At 43.0% G+C, this 25,302-nt stretch overlaps 4 protein-coding genes across 11 annotated transcripts in view; 2 read left to right on the forward strand and 2 right to left on the reverse strand.

The window, feature by feature from the left end:
• Positions 1-421: 421 nt before the first annotated feature.
• On the reverse strand, positions 422-4,086 carry cbr1 (carbonyl reductase 1). 2 transcript variants are annotated; one of them, XM_053436594.1, is made up of 7 exons: positions 3,944-4,086; positions 2,094-2,208; positions 1,760-1,929; positions 1,515-1,622; positions 1,183-1,391; positions 971-1,024; positions 422-795 (listed from the first exon to the last, which is right to left on the reverse strand). In XM_053436594.1, the coding sequence occupies exons 2-7, from the start codon at positions 2,204-2,206 to the stop codon at positions 622-624; spliced, it is 828 nt and encodes a 275-aa protein (XP_053292569.1). In that variant the 5' UTR covers positions 2,207-2,208; positions 3,944-4,086; the 3' UTR covers positions 422-621. The 2 variants fall into 2 exon arrangements, with proteins under 2 accessions (XP_053292569.1, XP_053292568.1); XM_053436593.1 differs by having other exon boundaries at positions 3,919-4,080.
• Positions 3,312-9,167, forward strand: setd4 (SET domain containing 4). 2 transcript variants are annotated; one of them, XM_053436590.1, is made up of 14 exons: positions 3,312-3,454; positions 3,876-4,178; positions 4,490-4,589; positions 4,687-4,782; positions 5,010-5,047; positions 5,405-5,493; positions 5,618-5,854; positions 6,579-6,638; positions 7,064-7,193; positions 7,287-7,461; positions 7,667-7,745; positions 7,978-8,058; positions 8,150-8,273; positions 8,357-9,167. In XM_053436590.1, the coding sequence occupies exons 3-14, from the start codon at positions 4,514-4,516 to the stop codon at positions 8,531-8,533; spliced, it is 1,362 nt and encodes a 453-aa protein (XP_053292565.1). In that variant the 5' UTR covers positions 3,312-3,454; positions 3,876-4,178; positions 4,490-4,513; the 3' UTR covers positions 8,534-9,167. The 2 variants fall into 2 exon arrangements, with proteins under 2 accessions (XP_053292565.1, XP_053292564.1); XM_053436589.1 differs by having other exon boundaries at positions 3,896-4,178.
• cryzl1 (crystallin, zeta (quinone reductase)-like 1) lies at positions 8,863-12,993 on the reverse strand. Of its 2 annotated transcripts, XM_053436591.1 has the most exons (13): positions 12,785-12,993; positions 12,198-12,275; positions 12,004-12,076; positions 11,861-11,905; positions 11,673-11,741; positions 11,394-11,527; positions 11,081-11,192; positions 10,898-10,918; positions 10,422-10,520; positions 10,161-10,276; positions 9,767-9,872; positions 9,625-9,670; positions 8,863-9,496 (listed from the first exon to the last, which is right to left on the reverse strand). In XM_053436591.1, the coding sequence occupies exons 1-13, from the start codon at positions 12,848-12,850 to the stop codon at positions 9,400-9,402; spliced, it is 1,062 nt and encodes a 353-aa protein (XP_053292566.1). In that variant the 5' UTR covers positions 12,851-12,993; the 3' UTR covers positions 8,863-9,399. The 2 variants fall into 2 exon arrangements, with proteins under 2 accessions (XP_053292566.1, XP_053292567.1); XM_053436592.1 differs by lacking the exon at positions 10,898-10,918.
• Positions 12,994-13,923: 930 nt separating this feature from the next.
• Positions 13,924-25,302, forward strand: part of itsn1 (intersectin 1 (SH3 domain protein)) — a 36,277-nt gene continuing 24,898 nt past the window's right edge. For 2 of the 5 annotated variants that reach the window (XM_053437064.1, XM_053437069.1), the window contains exons 1-11: positions 13,924-14,127; positions 20,448-20,507; positions 21,845-21,940; positions 22,637-22,700; positions 22,819-22,979; positions 23,435-23,629; positions 24,040-24,118; positions 24,361-24,461; positions 24,564-24,627; positions 24,729-24,866; positions 25,104-25,198. In XM_053437064.1, the coding sequence (XP_053293039.1) occupies positions 20,480-20,507; positions 21,845-21,940; positions 22,637-22,700; positions 22,819-22,979; positions 23,435-23,629; positions 24,040-24,118; positions 24,361-24,461; positions 24,564-24,627; positions 24,729-24,866; positions 25,104-25,198 (1,021 nt within the window). In that variant the 5' untranslated portion in view covers positions 13,924-14,127; positions 20,448-20,479. The remainder of the gene's footprint in view (positions 14,128-20,447; positions 20,508-21,844; positions 21,941-22,636; positions 22,701-22,818; positions 22,980-23,434; positions 23,630-24,039; positions 24,119-24,360; positions 24,462-24,563; positions 24,628-24,728; positions 24,867-25,103; positions 25,199-25,302) is intronic. The other 3 variants (XM_053437067.1, XM_053437066.1, XM_053437068.1) reach the window with 3 other exon arrangements.

Consider the following 25,302-nt stretch of genomic DNA (forward strand, 5'->3'; position numbering starts at 1 on the left):
TCCTCTGAGGAGTTTTAAGACTGAGAAGAAACAACAACGATGAAGACTTGACTTTATAATTAAGATAAGAAACTTTATTTACGTACAATGAAAACATGAAAGCACATATTTTCTGCTTTTGTGTTTATTCTGTAAAGTTTTTCATTGTGGTAAATATAAACGCTGATACCAACATGTCTGTGATTGTATCGACCAAAAGCTAGACTGGTGTGTGTGTGTGTTTGTGTGTGTGTGTGTGTGTGTGTGTGTGTGTGTGTGTGTTCTTTTGGCCCAGTCGGCGTTTGTTCATTTGTCTTCTAACAATGTTTAATGTCTGTTCGTTAACTAACATCAGGATATTTTATATTATAAGTACATATGTGTAATGTGATGTCGTGACAATAGTTATGTGATGTTTTAATGAAGAACAATGTTGCACAACTTTTTGCCAAAAAATATTTTTATTGTTTTCACAACATTTTAGTTTTTTTTCCTGGTTAAAGCACATTATTCTCTTTTACATGTAGAAAATATTTTTTAGGAAAACAAATTGAATTTCAAAAGGCAAAGTGAAACAAAAAAGAATGCACCGTCACTGTGGGAATCAAACCCAACACACACCCACACACTCGCTGAACCCCCTCACCAGGCCTGAACCTCCTTATCAGAGACAAACTTCCCATGAGGATCAGTGGCTCCGGCCGGCAGCAGGGCCAGGTACACCGGAGTGATAGCGCCCTCCTCTGGTGACTTTGGGGCTTTATCTCCAGCCATGTCGGTGCGCACCCATCCTGGACAGCAGGCATTCAGCAAGATCTAGAAACAGATAAATAATAACCCGGAAATTAGCCGTTAGACCAAAATAATGGAAAGATGGACTTTAGAATTTACATTTATCATAAAACGTCCAACTGAACATTATTTAAATCTTTTGTTGAAGCAAATTTGTAGGATGTGTGTAAGCTGGTGGATTTGTTAGAGTTCAGTTTACCTTGTCGCTCTGTCTCTCCTTGGTCAGCTGACGAGCCAGGATCATGGTCAGAGTCTAGAAACACAAACATGAACACGTTAGATCCATCGCTTTTTCAATAATGACAAATGTGGCATTAGAGAAGCATCTAGTTTCTTAAATCTTTGAGGCCCTTGTTTTTCCCGGTCTTATCAAACTGGTCGGTTGAGAGGAGTGGTTTATACTGGTCGTACCGTCAGGCCGGTCTTGGACAGGCCGTACGCCGTCTCAGGCCAGCCGCCCTGCTTGTGCTCGTTCTTCTTGGTGGCGTCCACGAACTGCTGCATCAGTCCCACCAGCTCGTCCTCAGTGATGTCCTCGCTGCGGAAACGCTTCTGGAGCTCCGGGCTGCACTGGGTCAGGGCGCGCTGGCCGACGAAGCTGGAGACGTTCACCACACGGCCTAAGAAATACAAAACACAGCCCACGCCGTGTGACTCTCCCAGTGTCTCTCTCACACGTCAAACTGAAGGTGAAGAACACCTGCAGACGGCTACACCTCTATTTAACAGTTCAGGGTCCTCACCTCCGGCTTTGACGATCGGCAGGAAGTGAGTCAACATGTCTCTGGTGGCGAAGAAGTTTGTCTTCATCGTGACCTCCGCCTGGACGTCGAATGGAGTCTTGTCAGCCCCTGAGGAGAGGGAGGGTAATTAGAGTTTGCATGTGACCTCCCCCGCTAATAACACAACATGGTTTCCAGTATTTATTTGTGTGTCTGCCTCCAGTGAAGCACACGTGTGATTCATCCGCGTGTGGTTCTAATCTGACCTTTGAATGCGATGCCAGCGTTGTTGACGAGGACGTCCACTCCTCCGTACTTGTCCTTGAAGTAGGCGGCGGCGGTGGTGATGCTGCTCAGGTCGTTGATGTCCAGCTGGTGGAACATGGGCTTCAGTCCCTCCGAGGCCATAGACGCCACGGCCTCCTGGCCACGCCCCCTGGAACGCATGGGTCATTTTAAAACTGGACCGACAGGCTCACACAGAAATCACAGACTGTTCAAATACTAACACAACCGATGTGTACTTTAGGAATCAAACGTAAGTGAGACACTGAGGCGAGGCAGCCAGGTGGGGGGTGCAGCCGGCTGAGGGTTACTCACTCGTCTCTGGACATGAGGTACACGACTCCTTGGTACTGTTTACAGAGCGCTCGGACAATGGCCAGGCCGATGCCCTTGTTACTGCCCGTCACCACCGCGACCTTAGTGGACATGTCTGCACAGAGAGAGAGAGAGAGAGAGAGAGAGACGGGAGAGAGAGAGAGAGAGAGAGAGAGAGAGAGAGAGAGAGAGAGAGAGAGAGATTAGTGTATGAATAAATAGTCTTTATCAAAACCTAAAGGAAATATGCATTACACATTAATAACACAAGCAGTTTTCAGCCGTGTGAAGACAAACACTTGCACAACTTCGTCTGAATAGATGCTGAGTCACTCCGCTCGCCATGCTGGAGGGCATATAGCTTGAAGGGAGATTTGCCGAGTCATGGTGGCAATCCCAGCGAGAGAACAGGGAGAAATCAAAATCTCATCCAGTTTTATAATCCAAGAAAACCAAAAGGTAAATCTGGGTCGAAATAATGATAATTTAACTCTGAACAGTGATTTAGTTTGTTGCAGTGACACATTCAGATCTGTGGTAACTGTATAAACATTGAGTCGTGTTACACACTGATATGAAAACAGATTTAGCAAATCAAGCTGTAGGATTATTATCACATAAGTATATTTAGATATAAACAGTAGTAACAAGGGGAAATGTTCACATCACGAGTTCCTTGTTTTCATCGTTTTAAACTGAACAACTTTGTCTGAATAGATCCCGAGTCACTTCACGCTGGAGGGCATAGTTTGAAGGGAGATACAAATTTGCTGAGTCATGCTGACAATCCCAGGGAGAGGACAAGAAGGAAAAATCCAAATTTCATCCAGTTTCATAATCCAAGAAAACTAAAAGGTCAGTAAATACAGGTTTATAAAGTAGAGTTTAGATACTAAAAGTTTTAAGTTTTAAAATAGTCTGTTAAATGTTCAAACAGCTGGAATCTGGGTCTGAATACATCAACATGCAGATGTTTCTAACTACAATAAGACAATTTAACTCTAAACAGTGATTTAGTTCGTTGCAGTGACACATTCAGATCTGTGGTAACTGTATAAACATGGAGTCGTGTTACACACTGATATGAAAACAGATTTAGCAAATCAAGCTGTAGGATTATTATCACATAAGTATATTTAGATATAAACAGTAGTAACAAGGGGAAATGTTCACATCACGAGTTCCTTGTTTTCATCGTTTTAAACTGAACAACTTTGTCTGAATAGATCCCGAGTCACTTCACGGTGGAGGGCACAGTTTGAAGGGAGATACAAATTTGCTGAGTCATGCTGACAATCCCAGGGAGAGGACAGGGAGAAATCCAAATTTCATCCAGTTTCATAATCCAAGAAAACTAAAAGGTCAGTAAATACAGGTTTATAAAGTAGAGTTTAGATACTAAAAGTTTTAAGTTTTAAAATAGTCTGTTAAATGTTCAAACAGCTGGAATCTGGATCTGAATACATCAACATGCAGATGTTTCTAACTACAATAAGACAACTTAACTCTGAACAGTGATTTAGTTCGTTGCAGTGACACATTCAGATCTGTGGTAACTGTATAAACATTAAGTCGTGTTACACACTGATATGAAAACAGGTTCAGCAAGTGGCTCTGCAGGATTATTATCATATATAAGTATATTTAATCATAAACAGCAGTAAAAAGACGCAATGTTCACATCACGAGTTCCTTGTTTCCATCGTTCTAAACTGAAGTTTGAACCTTTCACCCGATTCCAGTTGCATAACACTTTTTTCACACACGCTCAATCAAAACCAGATAAATCCACATTTCCCCAGTGAACAACTCGCTGGGTTCGTACCTGAGGATGAGGAGAAGGTTCTTACTGTGAGCTGAGGGATGAGGAGCTGCTGAAGCTGCAGAGAAGAAGTGAGGAGCTGCAGGAGAACGACGGGAACGAGGAGAGCAGCTGCAGGGGGTGGAGGAGGAGGAGGAGGAGGAGGAGGCTCTGCGCAGCGTCACCGCGCACACCCGGAAGTAAACACTCTGACCACGTGGGAGGGAGAAGGCGTCGCCGCGCGGGGTCGATGTTTTAAAAAACCTGATTTTTATATTTTCAAGGTACTGAGCTTTTATTTTTACTTTATTTAATCCACAGCTACTAAATTGACAAATAGACTTTAATCTGTGTTGATATGTTCGTGAGAGCGGTGCATGATGGGAGTGTTTTAGGGTTTAACCATGTGACCAGGACAGACACAGTGTAAGCACCAGTGAAGGTTTTGGGTGAAAGTCAGGTGTCCAGTGTGTCCAGTGATCAATGTCTAAACTGGTTTAATTGACCTTTGTCCATGTGAAGTTGTGTTAAATGTGTGTGTGTGTGTGTGTGTGTGTGTGTGTGTGTGTGTGTGTGTGTGTGTGTTCCACCACAGGGGGTCACAGCTTCATGCGGGGTCATGAGGGGTCGCAGCCATCCAGCTGGACGAGCTGCGAGGAAGAGGAGGCAGAAATGTGAAAGCTCCGTCCAGTCGGGTATAAAAACATCCGTTTCAGTCCTGTGTGGTGTCTCTGGTGTCTCTGCTGGTGTCCTCCATCACCTGTCTCACTCTGTCTGTCTCTGTCTCCTCAGTCTCTCTGTGTCATCAGCTCCAGTACGTGAGGCTCATGAAGTTTCTCCACCAGCGAGGATTCACCTCCTCCCTGCTGCAGCCGGCTCTCTTCACCGGTACGACTCTGGTGTCCCACTTTCTACTTTGATGCTGTTGTATACTAAATAATGTCATCTACTCAATAAATACCTCAAGAACATCCTGTTAGTTTCCTGTTACTATGGGAGTAGTATGACTAGGAAAGGTGTTTGAGTATAATTATTTGCTGTGATCAAATTTGAAACATTAAAGTAAATAAAATAGCAGAAATCTTGCTAAAGTTTGTGTTTCTCTGTCCGTGCAGACACAGGTAGAGGACTGCAGACTCTCAGAACTATAAAGGTGAGCAGGCTTATGCAGTACTAATATATTAGATTTTAATTTAAACAATATTGAAAATGCTTTTTCTGTTTTAAAACTTTACTAAGACCTTCATGAACATCTGTAATAGGAGGTAATAGCTCATTTACAGTCATGGATACTGTGATTGTGTTTAATGAGTTCAGTAAAAATGACTTTTTAACAATTAGTGTTATTCAAGCTTAACAGACTGTTAATGACTTTTGAATTTGATTTTGAGCAGGGTTTTGAGTTTCAATGCTTGGTGCAGTTATTAATAATCTGTCCTGGATCGAGTGTTGTGCTTCAGTTGTGTAGAAACATGTGAGCTGTGTTTGAAATCCCTCTTCTCTGCCTCAGCCCGGCCAGCTCGTCATTTCTCTGCCCGAGTCGTGTCTCCTCACAACCTCCACTGTCCTCATCAGCGACCTGGGGCCGTTTATCAAGAGGTAAACACTGGAACAAACCTTCTACACATCTGTGAAACAGTATATGTTAAATATTATATCTCCTTTAACATCTGTAAGTGTAGAATCAGAGAATCATCCGAGCTGTCTCTGTTTTCCTCTGCAGCTGGAAGCAGCGTCTCTCTCCCCTGGTGGCTCTCTGTGCGTTCCTCGTGTGTGAGCGGCACAGAGGAGAAGCCTCTCACTGGTTCCCCTACATCTCTGTGCTGCCTCCCAGTTACACCTGCCCAGTCTACTTCACAGACGACATCGTGAGGCTTCTGCCTGCCTGTGTGCGGAGCAGGGCCTTCGAGCAGAGGGAGGCCGTACGAGAGCTCCACTCCTCCAGTCGGGACTTCTTCAGGTGAGTTTGGGACAAAGGTCGCTGAAGCAAGTTGCTCAGGTTGTGTGAAGGCGTGTGAGGACAAGTTTGTGCAGATGTGACATGACTTGCAGAATGAGAGATAAAATCTTTGTGTTTGAGAATCAGTATCTTTAGATAAAGCTCTTTTAAACTGTTAGATTGCAACACTTCCTCCCGTGACGTGCAAATATTAACCTGGTGCTTGAAAGGTTGTTTAATGTTTGTGGAGCACAGGGCAGCTGGAGACCATCCCAGCAGCTGACACTGGGCAGGTTGTCAGTTTATCACAGGGATGATATACAGAGACCAACCATTCACACTATGCAGGCACAGTGAGAACATGTAAACAGGGACAGTGGAGGAAGTCTGAACTGTAATCCTGGTGCATTCCTGCAGAGCTGCTGCCAGTTGAGCGCTCAGGACATGAACATTCATAAGACCATAGAAACGGTTGAATGTAGTTAACAATGCATTCCAGGCACACCCTGTTTTTTATTAACTCTGGGACTAATACAGAAAACAGATAAGAAAGATTGTGTATTTAAAATGGATACGCAGAGGTTTTAGCTTTTAATCTGCCAGGAGCCGACAAACCTGTACATCAACATCATAATAAAATGTATAGAACAAACAAAGTACATGTATTTGAGCAAATCTCGAAACATGTGATTCATCAAAGCAGTTTAGTCGTCCTCAAACTGTAAGTGATTCTTTTTTGCTCCAGATCCCTGAAGCCAATCCTGAGTCTGCCTGTGGAGGAGGTGTTCACATATGAAGCACTGAGGTACACACACACACATACACACACACACACACACACACACACACACACATACTCCAGTTGTACTTTATTGTAGAGGGGGACAGGTTTCTTTATTGGGCCGATCAGATCAGCAGATATGAGCCTTTCACAGACATATTGGTTTGTTTGCCGCCATAAAAAAAAACGTTTATTTCTTATTCGATGTATTTCAGTGGGTTTATGTTTCCTTTTAACATGTTAGGAAAAAGTGCTAATTATTTTTAAATATATATATATATCAGTCCCCCAAAAATCCATATTAATCAAGTTAGTACACTTATTTTAATATATGATTTTATAGATACAGATCTCTCCACTGTAATGTTGTATGACGGTGAAAATGCTTTAAGACAGAAACGTGTTGGACTGTTGGTCTCTCAGTTCATCTGTTGTCCTCTGTCCTCCAGGTGGGCGTGGTGCAGTGTCAACACACGCTCCGTCTTCATGTCCCACCCGTCCAGCGACTTCCTGTCCGGACAGGATGTTTATGCTTTAGCTCCCTTCCTGGACCTGCTCAACCACCAGCCTGACGTGCAGGTAAACTACAGTGTGACAGGACAGTGAAGAAAGATGGATGAATCAATAACCAGTTTGGAAAATCCCATGAAAACATTGTGTTTTTGTTTCCAGGTAAAAGCGAGTTTCAATGACGTGACCAGATGTTATGACATCAGAAGCGTCTCCGGGACGACGCGCTACCAGCAGGCATTCATAAACTACGGTTCCCATGACAACCAGCGCCTGTTATTAGAGTACGGCTTTGTCGCCCCCAACAACCCGCACAGTGTGGTGTATGTAGACACAGGTAAAGTGTAGACGTAAAGTACTGGTTGTGTATTTGTGGCTGAATCAGTTCCAGGCAAAACCATTTTTTAGTTAATGTGTTTTTTGATAAATATTGGAGATGTTTTACTTTTACACAAAATATGTGTGAGTAAATAACGAGAGATTCAGGCCATTAAATCATATTTATATTTAAAATGTTACACCTGTATGCTTGAACCCCTCAGATCTTCTCTGTGACGTTTTAAGAGGCGACAGGAGTTTGATCCAGAAGATGAAGTTTCTTCAAGAGAACAAACTGGTTCAGTGAGTGATTTTAAAATGACATTTCATTACTATTATGTATAAACATTTTTTATAAACAAGCCATGACAGTAATATCACTGTCATTAAAGAATAATATATCCCCTTTTATATTTTGGTTACTTGGCAAGTTTCCCGTCACCCGAAAGTTTCCCTGCGTGAAAGTTCTGGACAGAGTTTAGTTAAGTTTTATAATGTATCTAATAAACCTCCTCTTGCTCCTCCCTTCTATCAGGAACCTGACTGTGTCCAGTGACGGCCTCGGTTGGAGGCTGATGACGGCTCTCAGGCTGTTGTCCATGCCACAAACACTGTAGTAAGACACACACACACACACAAACACAACCGCACACACAAAAGGTGCACGTGCTTATTCTGCACTAACTCTGTGTTTGTTTCCCACACAGTCACCAGTGGAAGGCAGTGTTGCTCGGCCAGGCGGTGGGTGAAGAGAGGGAGGAGTGGAGCGTCCGCACGGCTGAGACGCTCTGTCAGCGACTTCTACAAGACACACACACCGCTCTGGATAAGGTGTGTGAACGTGCACAGACACACACTCAAACAGCGATGCATCACATGACATGATTTATGTGTTTGTGTGTATGTGTGTGTAGATCTCCGTCTTGCTGCAGCAGTGTGACCAGTCCGTCAGGGAGCAGCTTGACGTGGTCCAGTCACTGCGACAGGAGGAGAGGTGCATTCTGGGACGCTGTCTTGAGGCACTGCGAGGCATGATGACACAACCGGACCAACCGTTGCCATGCCAACCTGATGTCGACACTGGGAGCTGACATCTGATTGGTGCGCTTGTCCACTCGCTGCTATGGTTTTTAATATCCCTGGAGTAACTGGAGACGCTGGCCGGTCTCCATGTTCCTGTTCTGCCTGTCCACCAGTGAGGCTGACAGAAGCTGCAGGACGTCCTGTGATCAGGTTTGATTCCTGCGACGCTGCGGGACAGTGGGACGCTCACCACGACCATCATCTGAGCCAAAGATCTCTCACAAAGTTTACCAGGACTCCTGTATCCCTCTGGACTCATGTCAAACAAAATCTTGAGCAAATAGAGTAAATGGGGGAAACAACACTGAGGCAGATCTGTCAACAAGAACTGGAAATGTTTATCATGTTTTAATTGTTTTTATTTATTAATGAAATGTCACAGTACAGTAATAAAAAAAAAGATTCTCTTATTTCCAAGAGTTGAATTGGATTCGTTCAAGTAAAGTAACATCACACAAGACTTTTTATGACGGCAAAATAAATTGCAATTTCTTCTTATATTATAACTCGAGACAGAGCTTTAGCCTTGGCGGAGGAATCTGCTCTCTGAGCATCCAGCTAGTGTAAAGTTTGTGTTTATCGAGTTAAATATAGGTTTGTGGATTCTCAGAGAAATATGATGTGACAAACAGTGATCACAGAGGCCTTGATATGAGTCACAGTCACATGGAATCACACATTCACAGGCTGGATGTGAGAATGTGTGTTTGGAGGAAATCCCCTTCATATGAGTTTCTGTTCCTCAGTGTTGAAAAGACAACTAAAGCTTCATCTCCTTCATCGTTCACATGATGTTGAAGTTCTGACTTGTTTGAATCAGTTCATTCATTCTGTTCATTGAACTAAACGTTGCCTCAGATCTCAGCAGAATTACTCAGAGTTGAACAACTGCTTTTTTCTTCTGCCGACGCTGGACAGTCTCCATCGCGACTGTGGCTTCATAGATAGACACCGTCTCCTCCGGCTGAGGTCTGCAGACACAGAGAGGAACCAGACACACAGATTGGATTTGATTGGGTTAGATTATAGTGTGTGGATCTGTGTGTGTGTGTGTGGGGGGGGGGACGATAAAGCCAGGTGGTGCCGTTTCTGGGTTTACCTGAGAACTCCAGTTGACATCTTCTCCACGATGTCCTTCAGAATATCTGTTAATAAAGGTTGTTAAAGACCTTAAAGCCGACAGGAGGCTGATTGTGTTCATTAGGTTTTCACATTAAACAGTCGGAGCACACAGAGGATACGGAGGTAGCGTCCTTGCTGAGCTGAGGAAGCCGTCCACACTTCAGGGTTGAGGAACGACACGGAGGCTGATTTGAGATGCAGTAATCTGCAGTCTGGAGGATCCAGCTGTAAAATACAAAGACACAGAACTTTAAAAACCACAGGTGCTTTCAAAGAAACTTGAATTAATACAAATTACAAATGTATTCTAATATTGGGTTTAATCTTGATCTGACCTTGTTGATGCTACACTGCTCATATCTTAACTATATGGCTTATTGGGAATAATTTGAATCTAAACCAAATCTAAAATGACCATAACACTCAATTGTTAACTAACTGGTGATTTTAGAGACAGAGATGATATGAAACACAACAGTAAAAATGCAGCTTCGAGGTTTGACCCTCCCTCACCTGCAGGTCCTGGTGGGACGTGACCCAGTGCCCCCCCACTGCCAGCGCACTGATGATGTCATGTTTGTGCAGGTGTAGTTTCATCTCCTCTGATTCCTCCTCTTCCAGCAGATGAACTGAAAACACAAACACAGCTCTGGTGTCAGGACGGTCAGATGAAGGGGAAGGAGCCTCGGTGTGTATAGAACCACTCAGAAACCTCCATGACAGATTTAATGTCAATTTTTAATCAGTGTTCATCAGTGTTGACTGTGTTTTTACCTCCTGAGTCGATCACTATATCCACTCCCAGTCCTCCCGTCTCCTCCAGCACCAGCGGCAGCAGCTCTGATGAGCCGTTATAGACGGGAATGACTCTGGCTTCAAACACAAACCAATGATGTCACAAGCGACTCTTGTTCATTTGAATACACTAAAAACTGTTTACACCACAAATCTGATCCTATGATGTTTTAAGCTGCCGTGCTTGCAGTTTTTAATGTTATCCACATGGGGGCAGCAGCTTTTCATTCAATCTACCTTTGATACTATTAGAATATAACTCAATCATTTCCATTCATTTAGTTTGATTATGAAAGTAACACATAATTTAAATGCTCAAGTAAATGCGTAGTAAACTAACTACAGCTTATATACTGACAATCACACAGTTAAACAACCAGTTTACTTAATGAGAATTAGAAATGCATTGAGGAAGCAGGTAAGTCTGTTAGAAAGATGGAGAGAAAAGATCTCACCTAATAAAGGATCCTGAACGCCTGAGGAACACAGTAAAGATGAAAATGTTTAAATCAGAGTAAAAAAGTATTAGATGATCAGCAAAGTGAAGATTTTTATAACAGCTGATGTGATTTTTTGTAGAACATTTTGTTTAACGCACACAGAAAGGTTGTGTTACAGATAATAGAGCAGATACAGACCTACGCTGGGTCGAAGCTGCTCCAGGAAAGTGTGATTTTGCGGGGAATGCGATGTCGTCAGAACCTTCACTCCGTGGTAACAGGCCAGCTGGGTGACCATCAGGCCAAAAGACTGAGGAGGGGGAGAGGAGATGAGCTCGTTAGAAAACACATGAACACTGAAACTCAGGCAACGCTCAAATCCTTGGGTTTTTTGGTATTTATTTTCTCAAAGGAGGAAACATGAGGAGGAGGAGAAATGCAGCAAAGGTCAGATGATGCATTTTAATACAAAGACACATGATTCTTTAGTTGTTTTGTCTTGTTAACGTACACTTGCTCCGTCCACGACCAGGAGTGTGTGTCCGGCTGCCATGTGAGCGTGTGTGTGTAGAGCAGTGTAAGCACACAGGCCGTCACGCAACGCTGATGCAACACACACAGAGCTGAGCTTCTCTGGCTTCTGAACTGGACGACATAAAACAGAAATATACACACGTGTTTCATTTCATTCTGCCTTCATGACATCACACTTTGTAGCTGTGTGTGTGTGTGTGTGTGTGTGTGTGTGTGTGTGTGTGTGTGTGTGTGTGTGTGTGTGTGTGTGTATTACCTAAATAGTGTTCATCTACATCAATGACGTCACAGAGTCCAGAGCAGGGAGAGTCCAGGGGAAGCACACCTAGAGGAGAGGTGAGGTAAGACGTGATAATGTACTGTACAATAAAGTAAACCAGCAGAGTGAAATGACTACTGGGTTCCATCTTTCCTGAACTGGGTCAGAAAAACTAAGTTTCTTACCGACAACCTCGTCCTCAGGCTGGAAAAATGTTACTTTGGGTCCCACTGAAGAGAGAAAACAGACAATCACACGGGTTAAACCTCTGCTGACCCCTGGTCAGTGAGGACTCTCACTATTTATCACGTGTCTGCATCTTTACGACCTTGCAGGACGACCCCGGCCACCTCTCTGCCGACAGGAATCAAATCTCTCTGGATGCCGACGTCAGCGAGCAACTGTGAGCAGAGAGGAGACGAGGCAGCAGTGATAAAGATGCTCATACGTGCAGTGATTCATTTAACCGTGTGATTTAAGTTGAATTCAGGGGCTTTCACTGGTCAGCTAAGTTAAAAGCACCTTGAGGTCCAGTGGGCTGAGTCCACATGCCTTCACCTGAACTCTGACCTGATGGCTGCCCAACACGTCTGGAAGAGTCTGATGAGAAAGAGCAGCACACAAACTGTCAGACAGAGAATCAGCTGTAAACCAGGGAGACAACATCAGCTGCACGGGCAAAAGTCCCATGTAATTGTTTTAATAAAGAAAAAGAAAAGCACTTTGTTAGACAAACAATATGGATCATTCAATCCTGTCTTCCTCTGAAGAAACACTGTCACACTCGATCTACCACAACTGATTTGATTTGATCCATGTCAGAATCAGATTTATTGTCTCTTCCATAATATAAACGCATTGCACATGGGAGAGAAATGTCACATCAGGCACATATTCTGAAAACAGAATAATTGAAACAGAGCAACATATTTAAAAACAGGAAATAAATTAAAGACCCAACAGAACATTGTGCAGATCGTGGACTGTAAATCATCTTTGTGTATACTGTGTGGTGCTGATGCATTCACGAGAGCAAATATTATTAACTTGACTGCAATGTTATAGTTTATTACTTATGATAAAACCTGGAGGTAAAAACCCAAACTCACCATTTCCTGGATGACGAACTTGGGCTGCGCGTCACTGACACCAGCTCTGCAGAATAAACCCTTCATGCTGTTTCACTGACGAAGAAGCTCTCGATGATAAATCACCTTCTAACACTAATAACAAATATCACGTATTGTTATTTATTTTCTCCTGCAGAAGACGCTACAGCTGCTTCCGGCTTCAAATCAGCTGATCTGCCTCCTCTTCTTCTTCAGGGGCGAGTGGTATTATTTAATACATGTTTCAACACCGCCCCCTTTGGGATGTTAGATATCACTACATCTCAAAGGTACCATACATACAGTAACTAAGATAAGATAAGTTAAAACTTCATTGATCAACACACCGCGGAAATCCCGGTGTTACAGCAGCAGGAAGTTCAGAAGAGAATAAAAGGCAATAGAACACAACATTAAAATTAAATAAAACAAACAAACAAAGACAAGATATACATCTTTCACTGTAGTGAATTATATCGAGATAATTTGATTATTATAATGATGTATCACTACGTATGCAACACTTTGGTGGTGCAGTTCATAGAGATTATATGTTTGCTTTATGTATAAATGTATTACTTTCTAATCCAATTTAGTCTAATCTATGAAAACCATTTTATTATAACATTTAATAAACTATTAAATACTTTCAAGTCGTATGATTTGAAAGTAGAAATCTTAATCTGAAAAGTAATGGCAGTGCAGTCTTCAGGCTAATACAGTGACGACATCAGTACATAATTTTTTTCCTGAGTATTAGAAAATGATAAGTACAGGTATTTTATTCCAGTGTGGCGTCAGTTTCCCATCATATGAAAATAAATCTGGGACCTTTTATTGTTATCATGTTAACTTTTCCTCTATTCATTCACTTTATCCTCTTTTCTTTGGCTTTATGTGTAATTATCTGTCCTCTTCCATCTGAAGCACAGACAAGTTGTTTTTATTTACATATTTATTAGTTTTGGGTCAATTTTGATAAACAAACTGTTTTGGGGATTTTGTTTCTTTCTGTGCAATAACCAGCAGGGGCGCTGTTTCCCTCATCGTCCCCATGATCCAGGCAAACCGACGAGCTCTCGCGAGATCTCAGCGCGGACTCCCTGTTTGCTCTGCGCTGACATCTCGCGGGACCTCCGTGGCGTTACCCCATTTTCCAACCTTCCCTCTCAGTCGCTCGGAATTTTCGGCTCCGGTGGAGAATCGCCGGAAAGAGGTCGAGGCGATAAAAACGGGTCCGGGATCAGGAGGAGAAGCCGAGGCAACGACTCCGGGGCTCGGACGCGTCCACACACAAGCGAGCTGCTTCCCGCGGGGCTTCATCATGGAGGCTGAACTATGACGTGAGTGTGTGAGTGTATGTGTGTGTGATGTGAAAGACGTTAGCTGGTTAGCTCGCCCTGCTAGCTAACAACACCAGCTAACATCAGCTGCTAACTGTCACATCTACAGAGCTGCTTTAAATCAGTGGTCGAGACCTGGAGCTGTGGGGCGATGCTAACCAGCTGCAGCTAACAGCGGCTAGCTAACATACCATCGAGATCAATCACTGCCTCTGCACTGACTGGGAGCAGCCTGGAGTCAGCTGTGGTTACACCTTAGCTGTGGGAGCAGCTGGGAATAAAAGGGTGACTCTACAGTCGTCCTGAGGTGTTTCCTCAGTTAGTGGTGGATGTTTCCTCAGTGAGATTCGATTTGCTTAACGCGAGGGGATCCCCAGCTGCTCCCACAGCTCCCTGCACGGTCCTCCCACCTTCTACTGGGTCGCCCTGATGGGAGCAGAACACCTGCGAGTTGTGGGGCAGTAACTGTGCAGCCGATCGGTTAGTTTCAGTTTGTCTAACAGACGTTTTACCTGAAAGAGGAGCTCGTTCATCCGCATCCTGCCGGAGGTCAGGTGTTCTTCCACTGAGGACCACTGACCTGGTTCCCATGGTTACGTCGATGCTGGCAGGTCTTCTCCAAGGTGGGAGGATTGGGAGGATAACAGGTGTAAACACTTTGTCCAGTGAGTAAAAGTACACACAACGTTAAGTTTTATTGGGCCAACAAGAGGTCTCAGTACTGCACATGATCCAGCGGCAGAGTTAACCCCTGTCTCTGCAGTGAATACTTTCAAAATTACCTTCTGAAGCTCAAAGACACATTTGTTTGGAATGTCTGTTTTTCCTGAGCACCTCCTGAAGGTAACACCAGTGCTGGAGGAATCAGTTTTTTTACTAAAGTAAAAGTATTGATACCACACTCTAAAGGTACTCAATTACTCACAGAAGTCGTGCTGTCGATATAATCAAGTAAAAGTATTCTGCAGGAAAATGCACCCTGTTGTTATTGTACTGTTATACTATACATTGTATATTAGATGAGTATTACTCATGTATTAATGTAGAAGCAGCATTTTACCGCTGCACTTGGTTGAGGTAGAGATACTTTTAACTACTCTACGTCTGAAACTGACATCAGCTGATTGTTCTCTTGATTAATTGATTATTTGATTCGTGAATATTAAGAGAGAGAAATGTCGTGACAGTGTCAAACGCGTCACCTTGACCTGGGAATGTCCTCGTTGTTCTTAGTGCATAAAACGATCCCAGTGTCCCGGCTGGTGTCAGTGACAGCTGTTGTTTTGAAGTCGGCCCTGAGACGTGACTTGCATTGTCTTTGTAATACTGACCAGTCAAGAGACAGACGTGTCTCATGCATTATTGTTATTTCAGATGGGAGCAGAGCTTTTTGTTTTACCCATGATTGTAACTTTGTCTTCTCTAAATGCAGCTAGTAAACCATGTGAGCTCCAATCGTAAAATGGGCTGTGACACATCTTTATACAGGCAGCATCGGTTTCATCTCAAGCAAACAGAAAGTGCACCGAGTTCCGTTGTCAATAATGTTTTATGGTTCTAAGATCCTGGTTTGCTGACTAATTTACATCCCCACTATAATCACACACATTAGTTTTGAGAAGACTCAGTTCAGGAGTTCACCTGCTCAGTCCGGGTTCAGTGAGTTCAGCTGTGATCAGGGGGGGTGACTTTGTTTCCCTGCGTCAAATGACCTATAAATCAGGACAGCGTAATACAGTTTGTTTCCCAGGGCTGCGTTCAACTCAGTTTACTTCATTCCCGTGGAGTGGCTTCAAAAGCCTCAATTCATAATCTTATCCACCAGAAACAAAGGCGGTGTGTTGGTAAACAGGCTTAAACAAGCTCTGTGGATCAGGCAGTGAACCCATCTGATAGGTTTAGAGTTCTTGATCCTTATTACACATCCACATTCATTTTCAACATCATGACCTTGAACCTTATATAGAGAGGCATATCATTTCCAGGCTTTTCAAAGGTCGTTTGGCTGATTTTTACCTTTAATTATGAATAATGTATGATGATTAGATTAACTGTCAGTTCACCTGTTTATTAACAACAGTAGAAAAGTCCAGGTTGTGCAGTTTCCCCCCCCCATTTTAGAATTAATCATTATTTGCGCTGACCGTAAAAGCCAGTTTTTCCTTCCTACAATGATCGGGGGACGATAGCATTAACGACAATCTATGAATATTTGTTGTGTTGTTGTCATTTTCCTTGTAATACAAGCAAGCTGACTATAACCCCATGACCCTAATTTTCCCCTGTGCTGTGTTTCAGATTTCAGTATTATACACTTGGGTAGTGCTAACATTAGCTTTTGCTCTGGAGGCTGGTGAGCATGTTGGTGAGGAGGGATGGGAGGAGGGAGCAGGAGGGAAGGATGTAGTGATGCAGGAAGGGCTGATGGAGAGACTGCAGTGGTATGTGTGTGTTTGAGGCAGAGGGTGTGTGTTATAGTAAGTATGTGTGTTGGTGTACAGATGTGGCAGTTATCAATACTATCACAATACACAGATAATGTATGGGTGCTTGCAACTGACCATTAATCGTCATCATGACTTTGAGCAACAGTCCCAAAAAAACAAAGCTGTTCAGTTTATAAGAATTATATCAATAGTCAAATGATAGGAAAAAGTAACAGGTGATATCTTTTTTTAATTGGATTGTGTGTTTAATTAACATTTATCATAATCATATTGATCAGAGGAAACCACGCAAATCTTCACATTTCACTTCCAAAACGGAGTCAATAATGAATCATCTGTCAATCATATGAATTGATCAACTGACTCATTAATGCTGCTCTACTTCAACCCAGAACAATGGGGCATCTGGTGCATGAGGTTCTAGGGCTAACTTCTTACACTGTTGAACAGCAGTCAGGGATCAGTGCTGGTCAGGCACGTGGACATAGTCGACTGAAGAGTGACTGACAGAGCAAACAATGGATTTATAATCATTATAATTTCCGCCCTGCTGCTCATATAACTGAATCGCTTTCGTTTAATATGTAATCTCATACCCGTTTGAGAAATTATACTTTAACTCTTAATAGAATAAATTATGATTTATAAATCGTAACTAATCTTCGATCATTTGATGCATCTAAGTTTTTGGTTCTCTTGCTTTCCTGCTGTGTATCTTGGAGTGTTTTAATTGTGGGGTGTACGTATCTCTGTTTGCTCCAAGTGCCTCCCTCACAGTATGTTGTCTCTTGCTTGAGGGTTATCTATTTGGCATCGATAGCATTTTTCTCTCAACTCGGGCTGAACATGTGCGGTTTCATATGTTTAACACTCTCCGGTCCTGGGATGCTTTATTTCATTTTGCCTTTGTTGGAAAGGTGAACTATCAATGATGCTTGTTCCTTTGCGTCAGAAATTAGCTTTTTAAACATGCTGCACTGTTCCTAAATGTGTTGACTGGGTATTTTTACACTGATTGAGAGAAGCATGTTCTCTGTTACACTGGAGGAAATCTAACTAAAGCTGCTCGAGGCAAATTGGCAGCATCAAAAAACGCAATCTGCAACGCGACAGCACTTTTTCTTGGAATGAGCAGTACAACCCAGATAAAGGATTTCAGATAGAAATGAAAGGAATTGTGTATTTAAGTATTCAGCATTGTTTACGAGTATTGTAACATCAGTTGATTGACAGTTTCCCCAAATTCATCGATGGAAGAAGTGAAAGAAGTATGTCGGAGGGGTCAGCAGGAAATTGAGGGGGAGGGGACAGAAAGAGAAGAGAGTCTGAACACTAATCTGTATCATGTACTGAGGCTGTGTGTGTGTGTGCGTGTGCATGTGTGTGTGTGTGTGTGTGGAGCTTAAACAGGCATCTGCCACAAGCCTTGATAACAGACCGACACTCCAGTAACATCCCAATGCTCTAATTATACAGACTAATCCCACAAAAACAATGTACAGAGGGAAAACCAACACGATGACAAAGGAAATGGACGTAGTACGGTTTCAACAAAGAACTATTTACGATACAACTTTTAATCAATTGACAATTGATGTTTCACCGGAGTTTACAATTAGTTTGATGCTGGACTCATCATTTCTACACATTGTTAATCGTGTGTTGTTTGCTTGCGTCAAGTTTTTTTTGCAAGTCATGAGTTTGTTGTTTGCTCTGACCCGAGGTATCGTGGTCAATCTCCGAGCCCATCAGCCATCGTCCGACAATTCAATTAGCCTCTGCGGGCAACAAGCAATATTTCCAGGCCCCCGGTGTAGACGGTGGTTATCCGGGGCAGGACTCCATCTTCCCTCCTCCGCACACAGTTTACAGTCCCACTATTTTTCTTTTATCACACAAGTCAAACAGCCATAGGTCTTGTAGGTGTTTTATGTCCAGATGACAGTATGGCTATTATCTATTTATCAAACAGACGATTCCTTTCAGTCAGTGTGTTTCACCTCATTCGCTCTCCACACAGTCTGAATCACAGATTTCGACTTGTTAAGCAGTGTTTTGAAAACTTTGGTCAACCTGACATCTCATTAGTTTGGAACTCTTGTTTGTCAGTTCACCTGAGGATAACTCTCTTTGCTGCAGTGTCCCTCCTTCACTCATTCTCGTCATTTTCCATTCAACTGTGGCTAAACTCACATGTTTCAACGTAGCTGACGAGTGAGTTGAACTTCTCCCTTTACTAGTTTAGTTTCCCTCGGCTCAAGATCGACAGACGCTGCTCAACTGCTTCAAAATTCTCTCACTGGCATTCGTGAAAGTGTGTCCCTGTTTGTGTAGGGTGGGCTTTGTTCGTCTGACCTAGTTAAGCTGGCTACTTTGTCCTCCCACTCTGATGGTAATGGGACACACACACACACACACACACACACACACACACACACACACACACTCCTCACTAGGCCAAGAACAAATTTCAACTGAAGAAATCGTCCCAGTGAAAATGTCAGAGTAACTGTTTCTGGATGAGGACAGTTGCAGTTAAGTTTTGTGATGGCCTGAGCACTGTGGCGTGAATTCCATCCAATATCATGGCTGTGCCAAACATCTGAGAAATAAATGTTTCAGTCTGATACGACAGGGATGTGAGGAACCGGCCTGAACTGACCCTCAAACTGTGTTTCTCCTCAGCCGCCAGCGAGAAAACCTTTGCTTACATCACACTTGTTAACTCACACACCCTGATTAACTCCATGTCTGTTGCAATGTGTGTCAGATTATTGTTATGGGTTGTCTGCTGGTCACAGGGAGGCAGGTCTGGATGTGATTAACATACCTCGACTAGGGCAGAGGTATGTCACACCCACACACACTCACACATACAGTGTGTGGGTGTGTTATTGTGAGGGCGTCGAGCACAGTTTTAGTTCATATCTATTACACACATTTAAAATAAATAATGTAGAGAAATATTTTATTTCTTTTCTTTTCTTTTAATCTTATTTTCATCATATGAAAGAATCCCTGTAAGAAAAGTAAAAGAAAGATGGTTTTCCAACACGTATTGCTCATATACTTGTGTTTCTTTGAAAAACCATCACCTCAAAAACCCAATTTCCCTGTTTTTGTGTCTTTTCCTTTGTAAGTCAACAGTATGCAGCGTCTGAAAGGAATTCCGACTTTAGAAAGACTCCAGCAGAGTGACCCTGAAAGTGATTTTGAGAACAAGCGAGCGGCTCGGGCAGCCGGCCCTGCATAAATAAAGGTCTGCTGCCCTGTTGACATGCACAAGCATGGCTGACACATGGCCCAGTTTCCTGTGGAGTCTGAAATCAGTTTATTGAGGCAGAATCAGATGGCTTAATGTTTTGCTCCTTTTTTCCCTTCTAGACTGAACCATATTGTGCGATTTAGAAACTCATAAATGTGTGTGCCTGAAGTAGAACAGTTTATCTTCATGCTTTCTGTTTTTCTGAGTGCATCCAAACAAACTTTCAAGGTGGAGCAGCCATAATCCTACAAGGCTCAATGAGCTAGAAATTCAAAACTTCAGCATTAAAGCACATCAGAGTGGAAAATTAACTCCAGACTGGAGCTGGAGCATCGTCTCCTCTGAGTGACTTTGTTTACTGTATCAGCACCTTCGTCGCTGCCGACCATTATTTGGTCCTTTCACCGCGCCGCTGAGCATCTAATTGGATTTCTGACTTTGCTGGCAAAAGCTTCACGGTGGAGCTCTTTGTGTGGTTTGCTGTAAACTTGAAGTGGTTACACTGCTAAATGTATTTGTTTTACACTCACTGCGTTATTGGGCAGTGAAATACTCAGTGAGGTGGGATGATGTTGTTAAACTCTTCTGTGTTTCTTAATGTGTTACAGGTGTTGTGTAGCTGCGGACGACTGAGTGAACCATGGCGCAGTTCCCCACCACATTCACAGGTCAGTATGTGTGTGTGTGTGTGTGAAGGACATGGCGGGGGGGTTGTGTTTTCCTGAATGACTAGTTAGAGCCAAATTAAGTCACTCTTATTCCAATAAGTGGAATTTAAAACAAACTCATGAATCAATGCTAATTTTCCATTACAATTTTATCGTCCACATCTTAATATCTCCCTAAGATTATTATATGTCTGTCAAGCACATAGAGTTGTTTAAAAGAAGAGACTAATAATAAAGTTGCTTGACAAAAAGACAAATGTCTGATGCCCCAGAATCATAAGTTTAAAAGATGTCTTACATAAAACTAACTACCGGAGGCAGACGGCCAGATCTCCCATCAGGACAAAGACAAACAGATGGAGATAAAAACCCATAACACACACAGTGCGAGTTGTGAGGCTAAACAGATTTTTAACAGTCGGGGAGAACATGTTGTCTTTGTACTGAATGAGGACAATCCACAGCGATACTGAAGTTATAAACAACTCAAGTTCCACAGAACATCTAGTCCCTGACTCAATTATTGATATTAATCATATCAAGTGATGTTATATACACCATGTTTTATGTGATTTTTCTACCGTGTCTCTCGTGATGAATATTGTAGAAGAATCCAAGCTGTATATCCAAAGACAACTGAATCAGCTTCGTTCTTCTCGTATCTGTCAGCAGTTATTGTTCGTACTTTTCAAGAAATGACTCATCGATTCCATGAGCATGTGATTTCCTGGTCAGTTGGAGCTAAAGGGAACCACTGTTCAGATTAGCTCTGTTCATAACAAACTCTGATCTGGCATCTGATTTATTCTGTCCAAAATGGAATAAAGTGGAATCGATAAGCAGAGCAGAGAAGCACAAAGACTGATAATTGAGTAAAGCCGTGTTCATCATCTCTTCACTGTTAAAACCCAAAACACATATCTGTAAAGTTCTTTATATTATTACAGTTAAAATGATAGTTAGACACTGGATAGAACTCATCCATGAGAAAATGCTGCGATGGCGTTATCTGGTACATTTGAGAGGAATTGAATAATCTGTGTCAGTAAGCGATGAATACATGTGAATCATACACTGATGTGTCATATACTTAGCTTTCAAAGAAAACCCGGCCTTCTGTGTCCTCTTCTATTCATCCCTATTGTCTTTCCTCATCAGTGTCAGAGTTGACACCCTTCCTCAAGTGTTGCCCAAGAGGAAACCTTCCAAAGGAACTGAAACCAATGACTGACACATTCCGGTCATTCCTCCTTTTACTGCCTCTGTCTGGCTTTGTCTCTGTGTTTAGTATCTGATCTGTAATCCTGTGTCTGTGCTGTTGTGTTTTTGGTGTGTAGCAGGTCCAGATGTGTTTCTGATCTCAGTGGATGAGAGAGTCAAATATGATCAGCAGTTTCACAGCCTCGCTCCGACCGCTGGGGGTTACATCACAGGTAACAGCAGCCGGCAGTGCTACACTCCTGCATTCTATCTGAAGTCACACCCTGGTTCGTCATTATGCTGCTTTCATTTACACTCAAAGCAACATGGCTTTCACGTTTTCCTGATAATTCCCCTCATGAGCAGATGACAACAAAGCCGGTTAACCTTCTTCGTTCTGTCAGGCTAGACACTGTTAGGTGCATTGCTGATTCCCACTGGTGTAGTAACAGCACTGCCACTGAAAACATGGTCGGATCAAAATTCAAAAAGAGGACAAATTCATAGCAGTTTACTTTCTACACTGTCCAATTTCACATTAGGTTTTCTGAGGACTGTGTTTCACCCCGGTTTCTGTACAATCAAATAACTAATTAAAACCAAGCTGATCAGAAGCATGAACACTTTAACAGAAATCACAGAAACCATCTTTGAGAAACGCATATTTGAATGTGAATTATTAGCTTCATGTCCCATCTGTTAACATGGAACGGGGCATAGGTTTATGACATATAATGCAGCCACCCCACGAGGCTTCACTTTATGGAAGCTGTCATGTCGTCCATCTTTATGATCCAGACAACCTTCACCAGTAATGGAACTACCGGGCACATTCCCAAGATGTTTGCGACGCACATTTGGATTCAGCCATGGTCTGAGGTGACCTTTCTGTGCTTTGATGTCACATCCTGTTTTTGTTTGTCCGTCAGGTGACCAGGCCAGGAACTTCTTCCTCCAGTCAGGGCTACCCCCTCCCGTCCTGGCCCAAATCTGGTGAGTCACACAGCGGAGAAGTTGAGACAAATCCACACTAGTTTGCTGGTTGTGTTTGTCCGGCAGTGCATCCGTCTTCCTGTTCACCGGTGACACAGTTTCCTCCGTGTACCTGCAGGGCTCTGGCCGACATGAACAGTGATGGCCGAATGGATATCTACGAGTTCTCTATCGCCATGAAACTCATCAAGCTGAAACTCCAGGGTCACCCGCTGCCCCCTTCGCTTCCTCCCAGTATGAAACAACCCCCCCTGCCTTTACCCCCACAAGGCGGCTTTGGTAAGACACACAGAAATGCTACACACAGATAAATGCCACATACATGGGATTTTTGCAACTTGTGTGATAACTGCTTTATGTCACGATGAAAACAGGAGGTGATAAAACTCTGTTTACTGGTACAACACTAGAGATGTGTGACAGGAATGAGGCTCTCGCTCTCTCTCAGCTCTACCTCTTGATTATTGCGCCTTAAGCTCTGATAAATAAAGTTATAAAACCAGTCTAAAGTAATAATTATCTTCTCCTTCAGGCCCGAACATACACTGAAGCTCTCACACTGCATTTACTATATGTCATATATAATATATATCATGTCAGATTCAGCCGCAAAGAAAAGCTGATTGTTGTTTCTCGTGTTTTTCTCTCGTGTTTTTCTTGCGCAGCTTTGAGCGGTTGTGTTTTTGTAAAGACAATGACTGATAATCCTGTGTTGTGTATGTGTTTATCCTCAGGCATGCCCCCCATGCCCCCCATGGCTACCATCCCAGCTCCTCTTTCAGCCGTGCCCCCTCTTCCCCTACCCCCTCTGCCGGTCGGGCTGTCTCCCCCACTGGTCTCATCTGCCCCGCCTCCCCTCCCCCAGCCCATCGCCAATGGAGCTCCTCCCACAGGCATGATCCCGCCCATCTCAGGCTTCCCCCACCCAGGTAACGTAACAATAACAACAACAACAGGGGGGTCGTTGAATCTGTAGCAAATGACAGTGTCGACCAAATTTAAGCTCTTAATTACACATTCTATCCACAATTCTATTTACATTGTAGAGAGTCAGGTGAGGGATTATATCTGTATGAATGGTGTCTTCATCCAAAGATGCTTTCAGACATGCTCTTGAAATGATCCAGAGGGGCAGTATGTGAGAAGGCAAGTGTTCCAGAAATGTTCCTGTTGCTGTCAAGACGTCTGAGTTAGTCTCCTGCTGCGTTCTACATATGTGCAACTCCAGAGATAGCCCAGATCTAATTGTCCCGACGTTTTCCTGATTTCTTGTCTGAATAAACAAAGATATTTGACCACAGCCTCAGACTAAAACGTTCTATTTTTCTGTCTCTCTCAGCTCAACCTGTCAACAAGTCGACTTCATTCAATCGTTCCAGTGCTAAGCTGCAGAAGGTAGCATCATTTGATGCTGCTAGGTAGGTTATAAATGATTTTGCTTCACATCAATCAATTGAAATGAGGAAATATATGGTATTTCAATTTTCTAAATGTGTCTTTTGGTCTATAAGTGTCAAACTCACTTAAGTTGTAATCAAGTATAATTTTGCAACCTACAGAACATTTGACTTTTCCCTTTACCTTCTGTCTTTTCATTGATTCTCTTCTTGCTGTAAATCCTGTCACTGCACTTGTTTTAATTCTCTGTTGTTTGTCCCAGCAGTCAGCCCCCCTGTGATTGGGCCGTTCCTCAGTCCTCAAGGCTGAAGTACAGACAGCTTTTTAATTCACACGACAAGATGATGAGTGGACACCTCACAGGTATACACACACACACACTCACAGACACACACATAAACTTATCATCATTCGTGATCATTAGTTTTTCATCTAATCTTCTTTGTGTGTGTTCACATGTTCCAGGTCCACAGGCTCGCACTATCCTAATGCAGTCCAGTCTTCCTCAGGGCCAGTTGGCCACAATATGGTCAGTGCTTTGAATAATTACCTGAAATTCAGACCCTTATCAGACCCGCAGATGCACTTAAAGGACATGAGGGCTTCAACAGGATTATTTGTCTCTTCTAGGAGTCTGTCCGATATCGACCAGGATGGAAAACTGACGGCTGAGGAGTTCATCTTGGCCATGCACCTCATAGATATGGCCATGTCAGGGTTACCGCTGCCCCCTGTGTTACCACCAGATTACCTCCCACCCACATTCAGGTAAATGCTGTAACCAAATACCACATTTAATGTCTTAGTGTATGTGTTTATGTGTTTATGTGTATTGACACACACCACAAATACTTCAGGTATATTTCTTTTTTTGTTTTAGGTTAATAAAGGGGAAAACTGCATTAAAACAGTTTTACTGTCTAAATTCTCCTCAGATGTGATCTTGAATAAATGGGAGCTGATAGTTTGCAGTATAATCATTGTCTTTGTGTGTGTTTGTTGAAGGCGTGTGCGGAGTGACAGTGTTCAGTCGGAGCAGAAGTTTGTTCCGGAGGAAATGGAGGAGGAGCTCGAGAGCAGCCAAGATAAGAAACTACCAGGTTTGGTCCTCGCCAGCTTTGGAACTGGACACAATCATGTTAACTGTTCAAACTGGAGCTAGATCTTCGCAATGTTAGCTGGAAGAGGATTAATGGTGACCAGA

The sequence above is a fragment of the Pleuronectes platessa genome, chromosome 12, assembly GCF_947347685.1.
Source record: "Pleuronectes platessa chromosome 12, fPlePla1.1, whole genome shotgun sequence".
NCBI classification, from domain to species: domain Eukaryota; kingdom Metazoa; phylum Chordata; class Actinopteri; order Pleuronectiformes; family Pleuronectidae; genus Pleuronectes; species Pleuronectes platessa.